General features: G+C 41.0%; 1 protein-coding gene across 13 annotated transcripts in view; it reads left to right on the forward strand.

The window, feature by feature from the left end:
• The window catches only part of frmd4a (FERM domain containing 4A), a 162,455-nt gene extending 150,310 nt beyond the window's left edge, over positions 1–12,145 (forward strand). For 10 of the 13 annotated variants that reach the window (XM_058388470.1, XM_058388471.1, XM_058388469.1 and 7 more), the window contains 6 exons: positions 388–444; positions 892–1,129; positions 1,643–1,798; positions 2,074–2,885; positions 3,742–3,838; positions 7,039–12,145. In XM_058388470.1, the coding sequence (XP_058244453.1) occupies positions 388–444; positions 892–1,129; positions 1,643–1,798; positions 2,074–2,885; positions 3,742–3,838; positions 7,039–7,141 (1,463 nt within the window). In that variant the 3' untranslated portion in view covers positions 7,142–12,145. Of the gene's footprint in view, positions 1–387; positions 445–891; positions 1,130–1,642; positions 1,799–2,073; positions 2,886–3,741; positions 3,839–6,323; positions 6,392–7,038 lie in introns of all 13 variants that reach the window. The other 3 variants (XM_058388468.1, XM_058388467.1, XM_058388464.1) reach the window with 2 other exon arrangements.
• Positions 12,146–20,885: the final 8,740 nt, after the last annotated feature.

The following is a 20,885-nucleotide window of genomic DNA, read 5'->3' on the forward strand; positions in this document are numbered from 1 at the left end:
CTGTTAATGGCAGACACGATGCTGTGTGTGTGAGAGAGTGTGTGAGATGGATATGCTGGAGCGAAGGTGTTGTTGTTGCTCTCCAGGCTCTTTTCAGTAATTATGCAGCTTCATTAAGTGAGTGTCCCCCTGCGGAAACTTCACCCTGCTGAGACCAAGAGGAAGTGCGGTTGCTATAAAACAGCATGTGTGTGACCTCCGCTAGGGACGGGGCGGAGTGTGAAATTAATTGAACCCATACACACACACACATAAATGAAAACACTCTCCTCCAGCCTACTTGGATAAGCCTAATCATTAGCAGCCTGATTGAAGTGTGTGTGTGTGTGTGTATGGGAATGTCCTGAGTGATGTTGAGCACTGTGTGTTTCTGTCTCTCTCCTGCAGAGGCGAATATCGGCTCAGAGGACAGCTCTCTTTCTGATGCTCTGGTGCTAGATGATGGTGAGTCTCTCTCTCTCTCACTCTCACACACACACATTCGCGCACACACACCCCACAGAAGTGTAAACAGGCTAATGAAGTCTAACTAGTAGCATATGCTGCCATTCCAACAGAGCAGTCATGACCTCAGGGTGATGCTTTTTCCCAGTCTCCCGATGGGGCGTTTCCATAGTAACAATACTGTACATATTGAATTGCACTTTACAACCATACAATTATCCACACCTCTGTGATATTCAGCCTACCATTGTCATCCATCAGCCTCAAACAGGGATGTCAAAAGGATGTAGTATTGCTGTATAATAAAATGTTAATAAGCCTGTAATAGCAGGGAGTGAATACTTATACAAGCCACTGTTCAAATAAAGCATGTGTCTATATCAGTAATTACTGCTTTAATACTTCTGCACATAAATATCTTTAAGCACACATCGTTTTTTTCTCCAGATGACCCCCAGGTAGCAGGGACACCCACGTTTTCTCCGGTTTCCTCCCCTCATAAAGGCCTTCCTCCTCGGCCTCCGTCGCACAGCAGGCCTCCTCCTCCTCAGTCTCTGGAGGGTCTCAGGCACCTGCACTACCAGCGCAGCGACTACGACAAATCTCCCATCAAACCCCGCATGTGGAGCGAGAGCTCACTCGACGAGCCCTATGAGAGGGTGAAGAAACGCTCCTCCCACTCCAGGTGTGCACCAATCAGAACTGTAATCATGGTCACATGACATACTAGCACAGTATTGCGTATTGCTATATATAATAAATATATATATATATATATATTTATGTAATTATCCGTCTCAAACCACATGACTTCATTGAGATGTTTTCATATTTGTTGAAAGGAATACCAAATAATGTCGCACAGCTCATATAGACTGGGCTAAGTGATGTGAAAGATGTGATAAATATTTCATGCTTTATATTCATTAAGGACACTTGAAAGACAGGCTCAAATCATCCATTATAAACACATTCAGTGTAACTAAGCACTCAGTAACATACTGAACTACTCATTAAAGCCTTTAGCATCGTTAGCGCTAAATCCCAGTTCTTGTGTGTTTTAAATTTCATATCAAAGATACATGAGATTAGAGAACATATAAACACTATATTTATTTGGAATCTGAGTAAAATGTTTTGTGTTGTAGATTTCAATTTTGTTCAATTTTTATGGCTTTTCTCTTGTTCTCTTGTGTAGCAGTCACAGGCGGTTCCCCAGCACAGGCAGCTGTGAGACTGGAGGGAGTAACTCCTTGCAGAACAGTCCAGTGCGCACGCTGCCTCATTGGAACAGCCAGTCCAGCATGCCCTCTACTCCTGACTTGAGGACCAGGAGCTATGTCCATTCAGCCAGGTATACACACACACACACATTTGCAAAATGACACGGTTGTTTGGTAATGTTTGTGGTGATGGTAGCTCAAGTGGTTAAAGCTCTGGGTCATTGACCACTGCCAAGCTGCCGCTATTGGGCCGTTGAGCAAGGCCCCCAACCCATGGCTGACCCTGTGCTCTGACCCCAACCTTCAAGGACGGGATATACGAAGAAAGAATTTTACTGTGCAGTAATGTATATGTGACAAATAAAGACAACTTAATGTTACTAATATTTGAACTTCTTTCTCTCAGCCTGTCTCAGCCTTTCCGTGGGCGGAGCTCCAGCCTGGAGTCTCAGGGGAAACTGCTGAGCCTAGAGGCAGGACCCGAGGCAGAGCTTAGTCCAGACCTCTTCCTGTCAGGGCCACAGCGGGCAGGAAGCAGCGGCTCGGTAGTGCCAGATGACTGCTCATCATGCACCAGCCACTCAAGTTCCGAGCACTGCTGCCCACCGGCAGGCGCCAACCCTAACTACCGCACCCTAGCTGAGGACTCACCTTCTAGAGCACGCCAGCGTCAGCGCCAGCGCCACAAATCCGCCGGCCACCTGGGCAACTCGAGCTCAGGCAGCATGCCTAACCTGGCCGCACGTAATGGTGGGACACCTGGAACAGCCCACCAGGGCGTCTACCTGAACAGCCAGAGCCAGCCATCATCACAGTATCGCATTAAGGAGTATCCGCTTTACCCCACAGGCAGCAGCCCGGGCGCTGTGGTGGTCCGCAGCCTGGAGAGTGACCAGGAAGGACACTACAGCGTCAAAGCACAGTTTAAGACCTCCAACTCGTACACGGCCGGCGGCCTCTACAAGGAGGGCTGGGGGTCAGCAGGGGAGGACGGTGAGGGCAGCAGTGCCAGTGGCAGTGCCAGGCTCACACCCTCCAGGTCTCAGATAGTGAGGACTCCGTCTGTAGGGAGGGAGGGAGGAGGGAACAGAGCGGCCGTGTCTGAGGAGCTACGGTGCTGGTACCATCGTTCGTCCGGATCGCTCAAAGAGCACGCACGTCTCACACACACCAGTTCGAACACAGGGAGAGTCGGCACACTCGCTAAGGGCTCACCGGGTAAGACATCCTGCTCTCTATGTACAGTATGTTTTATGCATTGGGATTATTCCATATTCTAAACTATCCAAATTCTCCACTTAGTAGCTGAATGTTAATCAGCTTGTAGGTTTATACTGCCACAGAGAAGCATTTATTTTCTATTTATAAGATCCGCTCTTACCATTACTCATATACTAGCTTGGAATGTTTTTCGTTCATTTTTTATACATTTCATTACATTTTTAGCAGTGTTAGATTTGATTAGGTGTAATATCACAGACAGGAAATCGTCCTTTTAGATTTATTTTGAAATTATTTTTTGAAGTATTATTTTTACTATTATGTCACTTATTCAGCTCCATGTCCTCAGTCTAGCAGCAAGGGTCATTTGGTCAAGAGTATAAGGATTAGGTCTGTGTTACATTCCATTCTTTTGAAAATTAGAGCAAGATTGAGTCTTTTCGATAGCCATAACAACATAAAATGTTTTGATCACCTTACACATTTTTCTGTTTCACTCCCGCACTTCATGTTGTATTAAGAGCATCCTGGTTAGCAGTCTGTAGAGGTTGACAATAGTGTTTATTAGTGTAAGTTTAGCTAAATGCATTCCTCTGTGTGAGGGAGTGAGGTACTCTCAGGGTGGTCTGTGCTCTGTGTGTGTGTGTGTGTGTGTTAGTGGGGGATAAAGTATTGCCCTCTGGCTGACTCAAACACTTAGGGATATAATTCCAAGATCTGTCATACAGGAGGGTCAGTGACAGGCCCACTTCATTTTCTGTTATATCTGTTATAACTCACTCCAAAAGTGAGAGTGTGTTTCTGTGAGTGCATATGTATTAATAACTGTGTGTGTGTGTGTGTGTGTGTGTAGCCGCTTCTCCACACAGCCAGAGAAGTGGAACTCCATGTAGTGAGTCAGCAGCAACGCCACCCTACAGCCCCCAGCACATCCTCAACTGGCAGAGCGGGTAAGACCATCTAGATGTTTCTGATAGTCATCGTTAGGATCTAGTACTAAAATCTGCACTAGATAAGCCACAGTGTTTACTGCAGCGAGCCGGAATCATATCAGTTATAACAAACCGACAGTGGGTTTCCTTATAACACTTAACACTGTATTCAGTAGACTTTAAAATATCAGCTTGTGCAGATTTATACTATGAGCTCGGTGATATGTTTCTGCCAGATTAAGTCAGATGTGAGTTAGGAATGTCTTGAGTGCCTAAATCCAGTAGTGATTTATTCCAGTTCCTAAACTCTGATTAATCAGTGTGAGATCACAGGGCAAATGTGCAGTGTTGTAACAAAGGCTTTATGTGTAATAACAGATGGTTTTGGTGTAATAACAGAGGCTTTATGTGTAATAACAGATGGTTTTGGTGTAATAACAGAGGCTTTATGTGAAGTAACAGTGGATTTAGGTGAAATAAACAGGCTGTATGTGTAATAACAGAGGCTTTATGTGTAATAAAAGTTGGGTTAGGTGTAAGAACAGTGAGCTTACGTGTAATAACAGTTGGTTTAGGTGTAAGAACAGTGAGCTTACGTGTAATAACAGTTGGTTTTGGTGTAGGAACAGATGCTTTATTTATAAATGCAGAGTCTTTGTGTAATAACAGTTGGTTTAGGTGTAATAACAGAGGCTTTATGTGCAATAACAGTTGGTTTAGGTGTAATAACAGAAGCTTTTTGTGTAATAACAGTTGGTTTAGGTGTAATAACAGAGGCTTTATGTGTAATAACAGTTGGTTTAGGTGTAATAACAGAGGCTTTATGTGTAATAACAGTTGGTTTAGGTGTAATAACAGAGCTTTATGTGTAATAACAGTTGGTTTAGATGTAATAACAGAGGCTTTATGTGTAATAACAGTTGGTTTAGGTGTAATAACAGGCTTTATGTGTAATAACAGTTGGTTTAGGTGTAATAACAGAGGCTTTATGTGTAATAACAGTTGGTTTAGATGTAATAACAGAGGCTTTATGTGTAATAACAGTTGGTTTAGGTGTAATAACAGAAGCTTTTTGTGTAATAACAGTTGGTTTAGGTGTAATAACAGGCTTTATGTGTAATAACAGTTGGTTTAGATGTAATAACAGAGGCTTTATGTGTAATAACAGTTGGTTTAGGTGTAATAACAGAAGCTTTTTGTGTAATAACAGTTGGTTTAGGTGTAATAACAGAGGCTTTATGTGTAATAACAGAGGCTTTATATGTAAAAGCAGAGGCTTTATATGTAAAAGCAGAGGCTTTAGCTTTAATAACAGTTGGTTTTGGTTTAATAATTTAGGCTTTAGGTGTTATAACGTAACATATATATACATTATATAACGTATAATGTTTAGGTGTAATAACAGTTGGTTTAGGTGTTATAACAGAGGGTCTAGGTGTAATAACAGTTGGGTTAGGTATTATAACAAAGAGTCTAGGTGTAAAAACAGTTGGATTAGGTGTTAGAAGGTTTAGGTGTTATAACAGCGGGTCTAGGTGTAATAACAGTTCGATTAGGTGTTATAACAAAGAGTCTAGGTGTAAAAACAGTTGGATTAGGTGTTATAACAGAAGGTTTAGGTGTTATAACAGAGGGTCTAGGTGTAATAACAGTTGGTTTAGGTGTTGTAACAGAAAGTTTAGATGTTATAACAGAGTCTAGGTGTAATAACAGTTGGTTTAGGTGTTATAACAGAGTCTAGGTGTAATAACAGTTGGTTTAGGTGTTATAACAGAGAGTCTAGGTGTAATAACAGTTGGTTTAGGTGTTATAACAGAGTCTAGGTGTAATAACAGTTGGTTTAGGTGTTATAACAGAGAGTCTAGGTGTAATAACAGTTGGTTTAGGTTATAGGTATGATAACAGTTCTTTTAGATGTAATAACAGATTTTATGTGTATTAAGAGAGACTTTAGGTATAGTAATAGAGGCTTTATAAGAGTTGACTTAGGTAAGGTGTAATAACAGTAGTTTTAGGTGTAATAGTGTGTTCTAAACACTTCTCTCCTGTTAAGCACTGTGCTGCACAAAAATCCTGTCCATTATATTTCTCAAACTGGATTATGAGTCGTATAAAAGTGTGAATACCTGAAAGAGCTACAGTGGATCATCTGCCACCTCCAAGACATACTGTAAAGCAAGCTTGATAGGTTTTTTTTAATCTATGGCTTTCTTGTCATTTTTTTGTAAAATCTATCTAATAAATTGGGGATTGAGGTGTTCAGACTGTACTGCATGGACTGTATCGTAATAATATAGAGTGTATAACAGTACATCTATGTCCTAACCCTGTTCAGCTTAAACACTGCTCTCCTTTCACCTGCTAACTTCAGTCACTGTTCACTGGTACAGCTGCTAACCTCTCTCTCTCTCTCTCTCTCCTTGTATTCTCTCTAACCCACTTCTGCTCGGTTTGGCCTGGGTGTGTGTTCCTGTGTGTGTGTTTGGTGTTTTCTTCGGGGCAGTGATACAGCTGAAAGCTCTCCTACTGAGGACTGCTCTCCCTCTCACCAAAGCACTGAGCAGTAGAGAGGTACTCTTTCTTTCTTTCTTTCTTTCTTTCTTTCTTTCTTTCTTTCTTTCTTTCTTTCTTTCTTTCTTTCTTTCTTTCTTTCCTTCCCTCTCTCTCTCTCTGCCTCTATTGCATGTTGACTCCGCCTCTTTTTTAACGTTTCATGCTCTGTTGATTGACTGTGGACGAGACGTTAACCGCATGAAGTGGAATGCTCGTGTAGTGGAATGCATCTTCCTCGAGCTGGAGTAACGTGCAACTCGGCCGATTAGACCTGACCACCACCCGCTGTTTTGTTCCTCGTTTTTTAGTTGCTTCATGTAAAAGATGGTGGTCGCGTCTTTATTTATTTATTTATTTTAACAAGGACGCCACGCTGATGTTCATGGACCATATAAGATATGATATAACGTATTGGGAAGAGATTGTAGACTAACAGAAAGATGCACTTCTGGCTTGTTAGTTAAGCGTTTGGATGAAAATTTGTTAAGAATGTTTTTTATCTTGGATTTTTATCTAGACAATCTGGATATATTACGCTGATGCTTAAGATGCATGAAATTATTTGCTGTATGTGACTTTATTGTGTCTTAGAGATAACAGTTGTTGTCATGATGAAGGAATATGACTGTGTGTGTGTGTGTGTGTGTGTGTGTGCTTGCTCACAGATCATTCAGCGATAGCTGTTTCCTGAGCAGTCCTCTGTGCTCTGAGCTCGCCGACGTGCAGTGGTATGGACACGAGAAAGCCAAACCGGGAACTCTGGTCTAAAACCCGTCCCTCCATCCCTCTCCTCCTGCTTCATCCCTTTCTTCCTGGAACAGTGTTCTCTGGGCGGATCTGTCCACAGGCTGGACCTCAACACGTATTATAGACATACCTACGGCTGGAGCCAACACCCCTTCACCTTCTCTCTCTCTGTCTCTGTGCATATCCAGCAGTGCAGTGGCTCTGGACTTTTGGGATCACGGAGGTCTTACAGAACCGAACTAAACCAAACCTAAGTTGTTGATTCTCCCACTGCGTATTGTATGAACTCTGAACTGTGACCCAGTTAGCTGCCAGCCAGTTGCTCCGTATGCACAAAACCCTTCATCCAGTCCCATCGCTGGAGTGATACACCAGGGGTGTGGCCTCTCTTCTCTTTTGGAGATGTGTTTATGTGTGTGTGTGTGTGTGTGTGTGTGTGTGTGTGTGTGCATTCTAGTGAATTAGGCATACTCAAACACACACATCAGTGTGTAATTCTGCGTAGAAGATAAGGAGCACACACACTCCTGCAGAACGTCGCTGTCGGTCATTTCGTTCGTAAACCTTCATGTGCGCTGTTCTGTTCTGAGTAAACGCGATGAATCACACACCCCAGTCCACCGAGTGAACCATCAAACCTGTTTCCCATTGTATGACGTTCTGTAAAAAAAATATGTGCGTAAATAAGCAAGACCACACGATGACAGAAACACCCTCGTGGATGTGATTCAGCCAAGAAAAGCAACATTATTGGCGTTTCTAATTAACACATGCTCATGTTAGGAATTCATGGATTTTCCAGTACTTTCCAAAAGCGGGTGATTTCGGAAACACGGTAAAAGGCTGACCGCAGAGCACTGCAATGACAACTGAAATCCAGGTCCATTAGTCCTGAAAAGCTTTACACCAAGCCAAAAATATATGGATACAATAAATAATACATGAACGGATGACAATTGAGACGTTTATCTGTATCGATTATCAAGGTGGTCAATGAGGTTTTAAATCAGAATACTTTTTGTACCTATTAAAGATCTTCATTTAGCTAAATATCTAATCCTAGATGTTGAAATAAACTTTGTGCCTCAATTAGTAACAATTTTCTGCCTCAAAACTCCACCTTATTAGTATTCAGGTAGCACATGATGAGTGGAATACTGAATACAGAGGATAAAACCAGCCAGTTTTAGCTCCAGACCACATAAATGATATAGTACTGTTGCTATCCATGATATGATTGATAACCAGTAACATTAAAATGCACAAATATCAGTAAACAGGGCATTATTAATATAACCATTTCACAAACTTCAGTAATGATAGCTTATTAAAATAATTACTTACTACTTTAACTTCTACTTACACCTTTGTTTCTAATGAAGTAAATACAGCGGTCCGGTTCGAATCTCATTGATGTCATGACCATCTTTGAGTGCTTGACATCATCTCACATGAATTAGGGATGGAATCGAATGCTATATAAGTATGATGAGTTCAAAACAGGCACAAAAAGGTCGTTAGTGTCGACTGATTTAGACTAGATGTGTCTAAACAACCCCCCAAAAACCAATGTGGGCCTCGAGTTCATAACCCGAGGAACTTTTTTGAAGAACAGGCCACGCCCACATTGGCTTTAAATCTAAAGAAACACTACACAAATGCAAATAGTGTTGCATCAGTGTATTCAAGTACATGTTAGTGATTATGAGTGCAATATGTAATATACAGAGACGTTATCAGTTCTTCTGGCTGGTTTTATATTGGCAAAGTGATATATATATATATATATATATATATATATATATATATATATATATATATATATATATAGATATATATATATATAGATATATATAGATTAAGGCCTAACAGGAAATGGGACACGTGTTTGTCCGGATGTTCCAACTATTCAGCAGAAACATTTTGTGTTGGTTGTCATTGCAGGGCTGTGTGTAGGAATTTCTTTCAAAGGGTGATGATTTTGATGCTTGTGGTCTCCATTTCTGTCTTTGTTTCATTTATTTGCATTTCATTTAGACGTTCTATCAGTTGTCATCCAATAGCTGTAAAGTTTCCCAATAGCCATGTGTTGCCATGTTTGATCTGATGTTTTATGGGAAACTCCTCTCTGAACGCTAGCCGGATGTGAGCTGTGTGTTAGTGTAAACCTTTTGAGGAAAGTACTGTACGTGCCACTCACCCTCTCGGGCAGCTCCACCAGCCTGCTAGCCACCATGGTGCTCTGAGCCTCTACTGTACTGTACACCCACGAATAACAAATCCCATATTCCACCTGCTCTGAGCCCACAAGAAATCCTCGTCCCTGGCATGTTCAACATTGGGACCTTATTTTTTAAAGTATTTCCTTACTGACGGAGTTTTTCTGTATGGTTACAGTTCGTACTGGGTTAGGGACTGGATGAAACTATAAGAGCACAATGTAACGGGGCACACATCATACAGATCAGCCACTGACCAACAAACTTCTCTCCGATCGATCTTACCTCTGTGCCATTTTCGAGAGACGGCCGAAGCATTCCAGTATACGAGCAGAATACACACATCTCGACCTCGAGAAAATCCTCCGCACTCCACACCTTAGGCTCTCAGACAGAGAGGGAAAACCAAACCACAGGGTGTTTGTGTTGTTTTAGGCAGCGGGATTTTAATGCGAAACGATGGTGCTCTTCTCCTCAAGCTGTCTCATGTGACGGGGAAACGCAGCAAGCCATACACTAACAACCACGTCTACTCCACATCGCACGGTCCAACATCACACACACACTCGGAAATGGACACACTGCAGCGACGGACTTACAGAGATACCTAAAAGCACACTCTTTGGTTTTTTTTTTTTCCATTCCTACAGAGTATGTGCATTATGTGCCATCAGAACCTTCATAATAGAGTCCGAACAGAACATCCTGCAATGTGAAATCAGTTGCCGTTTGTGTTTCTTCTGGGGATTCAGATTCAACCTCTTACCCAAAACAGTGGGATGCTGCCTGGGTGCAGGCCTGGACGAAGGTCCATAAGTGCAAAACAAAAAAAATGCAACAGCAAATCAGAAAACAAGAGCAAAAAGATTTTTTGTTGTTTTATTTTTTTTAAAATCAACAGCAAATGAGAAAATGCAACAACGACAACAAAAACAACAAAACTAAAAGTGCAACAACAAATCAGAAAACAAAACGAAATACAACGACTCAGAATTCAACAAAACAAAAATCATAACAAAGCAGAAAACGAAACAAAAATAAAACAACAAATCAGAAAACAAAAAACAAACAAATCAGAAAACAACAAAACAAAAAACAATGAATCAGAAAGCAACGACTCAGAAAACAACAAAACAAAAATTGTAACAAATCAGAAAACAATAAAACAAAAATTATAACAAATCAGAAAACAAAAAACAAACAAATCAGAAAACAAAAAACAAACAAATCAAGACAACAAAACAAAAATCATAACAAATCAGGAAACAACTAAACATGCGCAAACAAATTAGAAACCACAACAAAATAAAAACACAACAGCAAATATGAAAACACAACAACAAAAATAAATCATCAGAAAATGATAAAACGCACCAGCAAATCAGAAAACCCAACAGAAGAACTTCAAAAATCACATCAATATTAACTCTTAACAGCAGAGGGGCGGTCCTTATAGAGCACCACATGCTCGAATATGATTGGACACGGCCCGTGAACGTTACGAGGAAAACAAATTGCAAAAAAATAATGTTACTTTTGTTATTATAGTAAGGAGTTCAGTTCTTCTGACAAAGCTGGCTTCCGTCAGTCAGGTTTTCTGCGCTAGGCTCAAAGCTGAAGTATCGAAAATATTATATGTTGAAAGCCCTTGATTTTAAAAAAAAGCAGTAATAAAAGTATGAATAGATTAATTTAATATTTTCTTGAACTGTAAACATCCTCCATGTGTCTGCTTTCCACCTACACTAGCAGTGACGTACGCTGCAGCTAATCAGCACCAAGTCCGTCCTTCTCTATGGTCCTCACTTCCTGTTTGAAGACACATGATTTCTGATTTGCTGTTGCATCGTTTGTTTTTGTTCCAGATTGTTTTTGTGTTTTCTGATTCTTTTTTTTTTTTTGGGGGGGGGGGATGTTTGTTCACGTTGTCTCACCGTAGACCTGAGTCCAAACTCCGACGCAAAAAGTGAAGCCACAGAAAGTTGAAGCCGGAGTCATCCGTAACCCTTTCACGCGAAGAAGCCGTCTCATTCCCGCAGTGCTGTGATTCAGGTCTCGTGTTGATCTCGTTCTGTGAGAAATGAGAAAAGCGTATATTCTCTCCTCCTGCCCTCCTTTCCTACCTGTATTTAATAACAAGCCTAAACCTTTTATAATAAAAGAATAAACTAACACATTTATCAACATATATGGAAAAGACTATGGAAACCTGTCTGGGTTATTTTACAAGAAGAAGAAGTAGAAGAAGAAAATACACGAAACCTTCAAATGTTTTAATATTTTTATTTTTTATTTTTTTTTTAATCGAACAGTATTTTTGTTTTATTTCCATTTTTTTCCTTCCATCTTTTCTCACTATGTCAGGACAAAGTAACCCTTTCAGGTGCTACAGGATGACCAGTTACTGCGTTGTTTCCTAGCTGTAGACTTTTCCTAACCGTCGTCAATAGTTTTAATACGAGTCGTGCAAAATGAAGGATGTTAGTTACTAAAACCGTGTCGCTCACGCCCTCATTCCTGACAATAGAGCATGTTTTCATCCCTTTATGGAGTTTCAAATAAAAAAAATAAATAAATAAATAACCGCACACGTGATAACGGTGTTGTAGAAAACCAGATGTGGAGAGTTGTTGTTGGGGGAGAATAACAATGAAGTTCCACAGTTAATTTATTCTTTTTCTATTAAGAATTTGTATAGTAACTTTACATTTTTCAAAAACCGTGTTGTTGGCAACTGAATCTGAATTTTCCAGATGAGAAATGTGGTGGTTCTTGAAATTATGAAAATAAATTATTGCTGAATGTTCTCTAAACTAAAGTGCGTCTTCTTTCTTGGCGGTTCCAATTATCATTATGGGGGGATAAAAAGATTTTAGCCTGCCATACACTTAATTCATCCCATAACCTCGTACTCCGGTATACCTGAATGCACGTTATCATCTAGTGCTGCTAATATCATGAACGGCAGCTACGCTAATTCCTTTCCACCTGTTCCCTTATTTTCTACCCATCCCGAGCCATCTGGAGATTGTGCCAGCTTCCAGTAGACAGAGACCAAGCCTGTGAGGATCCCTGAGGCATCCAGAGAAGGACCAGCTCCAGCTGGGTTCTGCTTGGTGAGGATTTGGGTATATCGAAGCAACAATGCCAGCCCTATGTGGACTTCGAGGACGACAATAACCTCATAATTAATACACATACTAACATTCTACATATGCTGTATCTGCATCACACTGTACACTGAACATGACTGCAGAAAGGATATTGTTTATAATCACATCATAATCATTTTTAATCATGCTCTCCGGTGTCACCCAAATGAGGATGAGGTTTCATTTTGAGTCTGGTTCCTCTCAAGGTTTCTTTCTCATACCATCTCCTTGCCTCAGGCTTCCTCAGGCTTGCTCACTACGGATGATTTTGTCTAACATCTAGGACTTTTGTACTATGTTTTTTGTTTCTTATGTTCTGTAAAGCTGCTTTGAGACAATGTCCAGTGTTAAAAGCGCTATACAAGTAAAATTGAATTGAATTGAATTGAATAAACATTCATGTGGACCTGTGATGGACTGGCAACCTGCCCAGGGTGTACCCCTGCCTTTCGCCCAATGTGTGCTAGGATAGGGTCCAGCAGATCCCTGTGACCCTGATTAGGAATAAAGCGGGTATAGAAAATGGATGGATGGATGAATAAACATTCTTCCATAAAGAATTTATTTTCCAAAATCCATAATTATGGTGCAAGCACATGAAGTGCAGGATGTTATGAATGCTTAATGTGTAAGAGTTATTATAATTCATCAGAGAACAGCGAAAGGGAGGATGACTGTCACTGCTCGTGCTCCTCACCCTTCGGCATGTTTCCCGAGGTCGTGTTGAAATGACTTTCTTCATGAATATTAATCTGGGAAATTGTACATATGACTATGTAATGAATGTTGAGGGAAGTTGGGGTCTGGATGTGCTGCTGGGTTTAAAGAAAGAAAAAAACAACATGCTTTGATCCTAATTCAAAATTTAGCGAGTAGCGAGGTTATAACAGTGAGCTTCTTTAACTAATTGGTGCAGCAGGTTTACACACTGCTCGAGTGACTCTGTAGTGGGTCGTGTAGAAAAATCATTGGTTCTGAATCTGAGACAAACCAGGAAGAAGTGCTGGAGTGTTTGTAAATTAAGTTGTCTTTATTTCACTACTCACAAAAAGTTAAGGATATTTGGCTTTCAGGTGAAATTTCAGGATGCACCTAAACTGCACTATAACCTTTACAGGTGAACTTAATTTGACCTTCTCTACACATGTCCAACTGTTCAGTGTTTCAGTACTTTTTGCATAACTTGCTGTTCTCTAACAAGGTGCTTAACGGCAAAATTCACTGGTGTTCGATCCATGAATCGACCAATAAATTTTCTGGTTTAATTAGAATTGGTATTTAAACAGTCCTCTTCATCGTGCTGTTCACATTTTGACATCATGAGACCAAGACCATACCTAACAATTGATCAACAGTACCTCGCCATTGCGAGGCTTCAAACAGGATGTTCTCAGAGGGAAGTGGCCACTGAGCTTAGAGTGTCACAGAGTGTCATCAGCAGATTGCGACAGAGATACAGAGAGACTGGAAGAGTCACAGAAAGGCATAGAAGTGGACGTCCTTTGGCCACATCCCACGTTGATGACCGCTTCATTGTGAGCAGTTCCCCTCGGAACTGGATGATGAATGCCACTCATCTAGGCACATTTAAGGGAGGTGAGAGGCACCCAAGTGTCACGTCAGACCATTCGAAACCGTTTACATCAGTGTGGTCTGCGTGCTAGACGACCTGCAAGGGTACCTGACCACACCACCGGGCACAAGCGTCCATTTATACTGGACGAGGGACCAGTGGGCCTCAGTGCTGTTCTCTGATGAATGTTGATTCATGTTGAGCAGAAATGATGGACGCCAACGATGTTGGAGACGTCAAGGAGAGCGCTATGCATCAGGCACTGTTGTGGTGGTGTTACAGGGTGGGCAGTTGTGTCTACTCAATACAGAACTGCCCTACATCTTGTGAATGGTACAGTGACAAGCCAATACTACCTGAATAACATCATTAATCCAGTCATTGTGCCCCTGCATGAACAACACAGGCCTAATTTCATCTTCATGGATGACAATGCTCCGGCTCATCGAGGTCACATCATTAGGGAACGGCTGCTGGAGGCTGGGGTACCTCAAACGGAGTGGCCTGCACTTTCTCCAGACCGGAATCCCATAGAAAACCTCTGGGATCAGCCGAGTCGCCGTGTAGAGGCTCGTAACCCTGCACCCCAGAACCTCAATGACCTGAGGGCCGCCCTTCAAGAAGAGTGGAATGCCATGCCTCAGCAGACAATAAGTCGACTCGTGAACAGCATGAGACGTCGTTGTCAAGCTGTAATCAATGGTCAAGGGCACGTGACAAATTATTGAGACACTGACATTTTTTGTTGTGGTATACCCACCACTGTTGTTGGCTTTTGTTTCAATAAATTGTTTGAGATGAGGAAATCACCATTGCATGCCCTACTTTCATGATATAATATCACTGTAGCGTGAACTTTTTACATAAATTTCTTAACTTTTTGTGAGTAGTGTACATTACTGCACACTGAAATTCTTTCTTCACATATCCCATCCTTGGGGGTTGGGGTCAGAGAGCAGGGTCAGCCATGATGCACCACCCCAGGAGCAGGGTGGGTTAAGGACCCAAACAGTGACAGCTTGGCGGTGCTGGAGCTCGAACCCCGATCTTCCAGTCAATGACCCAGAGCTTTAATCACTTGAGCTACCACTGCTGTATGGTCACAGTGTAAGTTCCAGCAAACATGGCTGCTCAGTTCACTTTAATTCTTTCACAGTGAGGAAAAAAAGCTTTAAAAAATTTTCTTATGGTAAGAAATGCAGTAAAAACCAAAAGAAACACTGGCAGTGCTTTTCCATTATGGAGTCGTTTATTATTTGTAAAGCTGGACACTTAATCAGTGCCCCTTCTCCTGGACAGGTAGGTAACCTCAATCTGTAAAGCTCTGATGAATAATAGATACTCATTTATCACTTAGAAAGCCGAAGATTTAGACAAATCACATCTATATGTAATGCTGTCCCTGGTGGTCCTGTGGCAGGATCCCGTGATCTCACTGCTCTGGCTCAGGTTTGATTCCCTGGCACCAACCCAGCCACTGAAAGGTTAACTCTCACTGCCGTCCTAAACTGGGAGGAAGGACATCCGGTGTGTGTCAGTATAGGTGGATCAGTGAGAAGGGGAGCTTAGAAATTCATTACAAAGCTCAGCAAAGCCACTCTGAGCATTGTTATAAATCAGTAGGAGCTGGATTTCTCCAGTTTATAGTGCTATAACTTGGCTCTTTAAGTAGTAAATGGCTGTGTGGGCAGAAGATCAGGTTAATAGGCTAACACCATGAACCATCACACACATGCAAACACTCTGATTCTCACACCTATAACAGGAAGAGTAATAATGACTTCCGTAGACGATCTGGATAAGTGAAGTATGATGGTTTTTAAACACAGAATGCAATCAATTAATGCTTACTTATGTAAGATTTATGAGGGGGAAAAAAATGTAATAGAAAATTCTGTAAGATTTTTAAGGATGAATATTTACCTAGTTTTGCACATTTATTTATTTATTTATTTATTTATTTATGAATTATTTTAATTAATTAATGAATTTATTGATTGATTGATTAATTGATTATTTTGCATCCTCATTATCTATACTGAAATGTTTAGTACAATTATTTTTACACAGATTCTTTTAATGATTAATGCTTTTTCTGCCTTCATCATCAGTTAAACTGCTGTCTGTACCTGACACTCAGTAATGACCTCAACCTTTTCCACTGTTATCATGATTGAGGTCATGAGCTGAGTCTCCAATCACAAACTGGGACCTTACACTCAAAAGTAGTCAATAATCTAGAAAATTCAGGAGGCTGGAACACCAAACAGATCTTTCTGTAGGACTGAAGGCATCATGAGAGGTTTTTAAAACACTAGCACAAGGAATAACAGTCTTACCCTGATCAGGCATAACATTATGACCACCTGCCTAATATTGTGTTGGTCCCTCTTTTTGCTGCCAAAACAGCCTTGACCCGTCAAGGCATGGACTCCACTAGATCCCTGAAGGTGTGCTGTGGTATCTGGCACCAGGATGTTAGCAGCAGATCCTTTAAGTTGCCTCCACCTCACAACTTACAGGACTTAAAGGATACTTTTGATAGATACTGACCACTGCAGACCGGGAACACCCCACAAGAACTGCAGTATTGGAGATGCTCTGATCCAGTCGTCTAGCCATCACAATTCTGTAGTGACCCTACCCAAGGCCATGACCCCTACTCTGGAAAACCCTGATTTAAATCATGACCAGTTCACCTTTCTCTACATTCCCAGTATCTTCCTCACTTTCCTGCACTTGTAGTATCACTATGAGGAGAAGTGATTCAGAGTAACCATCACTGTGAGCTGTGTCATTGTCTTCTTCTGCCTCTTTTTTCCTGTTTGTGTGATCAGCTTCCAGAAGAATGTTTGCTCTTGGTACAATAGCCGAGGCTTTCCTCTGTCCACAGATACACGTGGAAAAGTAAACTCTGCATCTGGCAAACTGTTGGTTCGGTCAGCAGCCTAGCATTTACGGTGCAGCTGTGCTGTTTGAGTCAATAGTGAAGCTTTCATCAGTTGTAATAAATGAAATTTCTTTAAAGCAATTATGTCTTGTGCAAAGATTTACAAAAGGAGTTTATCTCTCATCTTCTCTCCGTGTTCATGTGGGTTTCCTCCAGATTCTCTGGTTTCCTGCTATTACCTTGACATCCAGACCAGGGCGTATTCCCATTAAACATCTAGTAAAGTAACGTAGCTCACTCGCCTCAGGCTTGCTCATTAGGGATTATTACAAATAAATCTAAATATAAGGCTAATATTCTATGTTCTATGTTTCTTCTGTTCTGTAAAGCTGCTTTAAGACCATTTCCATGGTTTAAGGTACTATATCTAGGGTACCAAGGATAGCCTTCAAGGTCCAGCACAACTCTGACCAGTATAAAACACTTACTGAAGATGACTAAATACAGATTATATACTGAAGGGTTTTTTTGTGTTATCCATCCATACATTTACTGTATTTTGTGTCACAAGGAGCCTGGAGACAATCCCAGGAGACTCAGGGAATAAGGCAGAGGACACAAGGCAGGAGGGGACAGTAGTAGTGAATCTGAAGTGGTTAAGGCTCTGGGTTGAAGGTTCCCAGATAGCAAAATAGGTCTGGCCCAGATCTGGCCCACACAATGCACTTACCACAAAGAATAACCGCCCTTTGGTGGCCCATATCTGGTTTGCCAGAGGTGGGCCAAACATGGGCCAGCACAAGGCCAGCACTGGGCCATACCACATAAACCAAAACATTACCTGGCCACATCTGGCATCCTCTCATATAAACAGTGCCATCACTGCCAGACCTGGTCCACATCTGGTTGACATACCACTTGCCATGCCAGAACTCAGCCAGCAGTGTCAGCTTAATGCCAGATCTGGCCCAGACCCGTCTGCTATGTGGGTTGGGGTTTAAGCCTCAGCACTGTCAAGCTGCCACTGTTGGTCCCCTCTCTGCTCCAGAGGGTACTGTATCATGGCTGACCCTGTGCTCTGACCCCAACATCTAAAGCTGGGATATGTGAAGAAAGAATTTCACTGTGCTGTAATGTATATGTGACAAAAATAAATGCTTCTTCTTTTTCTTCGTCTAGTGCCAACCCCCTGCAGACACACACACACATTCACACACTATGGATTAGCCAATACGCCTCGGACTGGGGAGGAACCCGAAGACCCAGGGGTGGATGGCACTAAGCCACCATGCCCAGCTGCTTTGTTGTTTGTTTGTGATGGGGGACATAAAGTTATGTTTTAATGGCAGCTGGTTTAACTATGTTAAACAACTACAATGTAGAGCAAGTAAAACATATTTTAATGCGTAAAAGATGTATATCACATCCTGGCAGTGTGTAAATAAATCATAATGAATTAAACGATTAGACGTTAAACTAATATCATTAAAGGGATTTACTTTAAAGGGAAACAAACAGCAGAAAGTCAAAGAAAACCCCAAAAGGCATGAAAGACTCACAGCTAACTTCCAAAATCCTGCAATTCTTAGCATTTGATAACTCACACAAAACACACACACACTAATAAAGTCCAGCTCTTCCTGCAGCGTTGCCGTAGCAACATTCTAGGCCGATGCAGAATGTTTCCTTTCGGCCTTTGACAGCAGCTGGAAGTTTTTCTCTCATGCAGTGAAAGTGTGTGTGTGTGTGTGTTCTCCCACATGCCGTGAGAACGCAGCGCTAGAGTGTAATGAGGCTTTTGCAGGCGCTGTGTGTATGTTTGTGTGTGTTTTCCCTGTTGCTGTGTGAGTGTTTTGTTGTAGCCTCTGGTCATTGGGAGTCTGGGCTTTCTCCCCGTCTCTCTGCTCCATCTCGGCCAGGAGGAAGGTCAACACATCTGGCCCTCTGTGAATAATTTACATGCATCCGGCTGGAAGAGCGAAGCTGATAGAAAACGCTTGATGGCAAACAGACAGAGTGAAAAACACCCTGTCCATAACTAAAGACAGTGACAGAGAAAGAATGTTCTTTCCTTAAAGGGATCAGTGTGATATCAATTAACACAATAATCAGAGGAATTCTGCCTCTTTCTCTCGAGTCAGATCATTTAGTAACGCTCACTAAAAAGACAGGATGATCAGTTACAGATAAACATGTAAACACCTTATGTAGCTTCTGAAGGGTGAAACTAAAATGAAAAAAAAAAGGAAGAAGAAGAAGAGGAGAAAAAGAAGGAAGAAGAAGAGGAAGAAGAGGAAGAAGAGGAAAAAGAAGAGGAAGATTAAATAGAGGAAAAAGAAGAAGAGGACAAGGAAGAAGAAGAAGAAGAAGAAGAAGAAGAGGAGGAGGAGGAAAAGAAGGAAGAAGAAGACGAAAAGAAGAGGAAGATGAAATAGAGGAAAAAGAAGAAGAGGACAAGGAAGAAGAAGAAGAAGAAGAAGAAGAAGAAGAAGAAGAAGAAGAAGAAGAGGAGGAGGAGGAGGAAAAGAAGGAAGAAGAAGAAGACGAAGAAGAAGAAGAAGAAGAAGAAGAAGAAGAAGAGGAAGAGGAAGAAGAGGAAAAAGAAGAAGAGGAGGAAGAAAAGAAGGAAGAAGAAGACGAAGAAGAAGAAGAAGAAGAAGAAGAAGAGGAAAAAGAAGAAGAGGAGGAAGAAAAGAAGGAAGAAAAGAAGGAAGAAGACGAAGAAGAAGAAGAAGAAGAAGAGGAAAAAGAAGAAGAGGAGGAAGAAAAGAAGGAAGAAAAGAAGGAAGAAGAAGAAGAAGAAGACGAAGAAGAGGAGGAGGAAAAGAAGAAGAAGAGGAGGAAGAAAAGAAGGAAGAAGAAGAAGAAGAAGATGAAATAGAGGAAAAAGAAGAAGAGGACAAGGAAGAAGAAGAAGAAGAAGAAGAAGAAGAAGAAGAAGAAGAAAAGAAGGAAGAAGAAGAGGAAAAAGAAGAGGAAGATGAAGTAGAGGAAAAAGAAGAAGTAGAAGAAGAAGAGAAAGAAGGAAAGAAGATGAAGAGGAAAAAGAAGAAGAGGAGGAAGAGGAAAAGAAGAAAGAAGAAGAAAAAACAAAGAGGAAGAAGAGGAAAAGAGGAAGATGAAGTAGAGAAAGAAGAAGAAGAGGAGGAGGAGAAGAAGAAGAAGAAGAAGAAGAAGAAGAAGAAGAAGAAGAAAAGAGGAGGAAGAAGTGTATTTAGAACAAAGCATATGTAAACATTAGAACTGGATTATTTATGTAAATACAGATGTGATTGTGTTTTGTGTAGACTCCATGTAAACATCTGTTATGTGAATAACTATTCAGAGCAAAAACTAAATTAAAAACCGAACAGAATTGTTATGATCTCTCTTTTTTTAATAATTAATATTTGACAGATTCTGCAAAGCATATGTTTGCATCAACTTAAGCTATGCACAAACAGTTTTAATGTCTTTAAGTCCCAGATTAATATTACTGTGCCTCTGTGTTAGGGCTTTACATTAAAAACAGAAACTGGAGAAGGAGAGGGTTTCCGTTCATTCAGATCTTTACACTAGATTTATAACAAGCAGCTGGACGCTTGAATCAGTGGCTTTATACTGAAGCTCGTGTCATGTCTTGTTCTTGTGAGAACTCAGATGTTGATCCAAATGATGCTTTTGATCACGGTGGGCATTATCTGCACATGAGCGCTCTGTTTCCTCTCAGAAACCAAATAAAAGTCTTTAGAAATGCCAGCTTGGCCGAAAGAGCTGACTCAGAGTCAGTGTGTCAATATAAAACACACACCAGCATATCTACAGTCTGGAAAGCAATATAATATTAATCATATACTATTAAAAACAAATATAAATGCCTGAAATACACATTTTTCTCATTTACACCTTTACTGTTACTTAGAACACAACACCAGAAACTACAAAACAGATA

The sequence above is a fragment of the Hemibagrus wyckioides genome, linkage group LG04, assembly GCF_019097595.1.
Source record: "Hemibagrus wyckioides isolate EC202008001 linkage group LG04, SWU_Hwy_1.0, whole genome shotgun sequence".
Classification (NCBI taxonomy): domain Eukaryota; kingdom Metazoa; phylum Chordata; class Actinopteri; order Siluriformes; family Bagridae; genus Hemibagrus; species Hemibagrus wyckioides.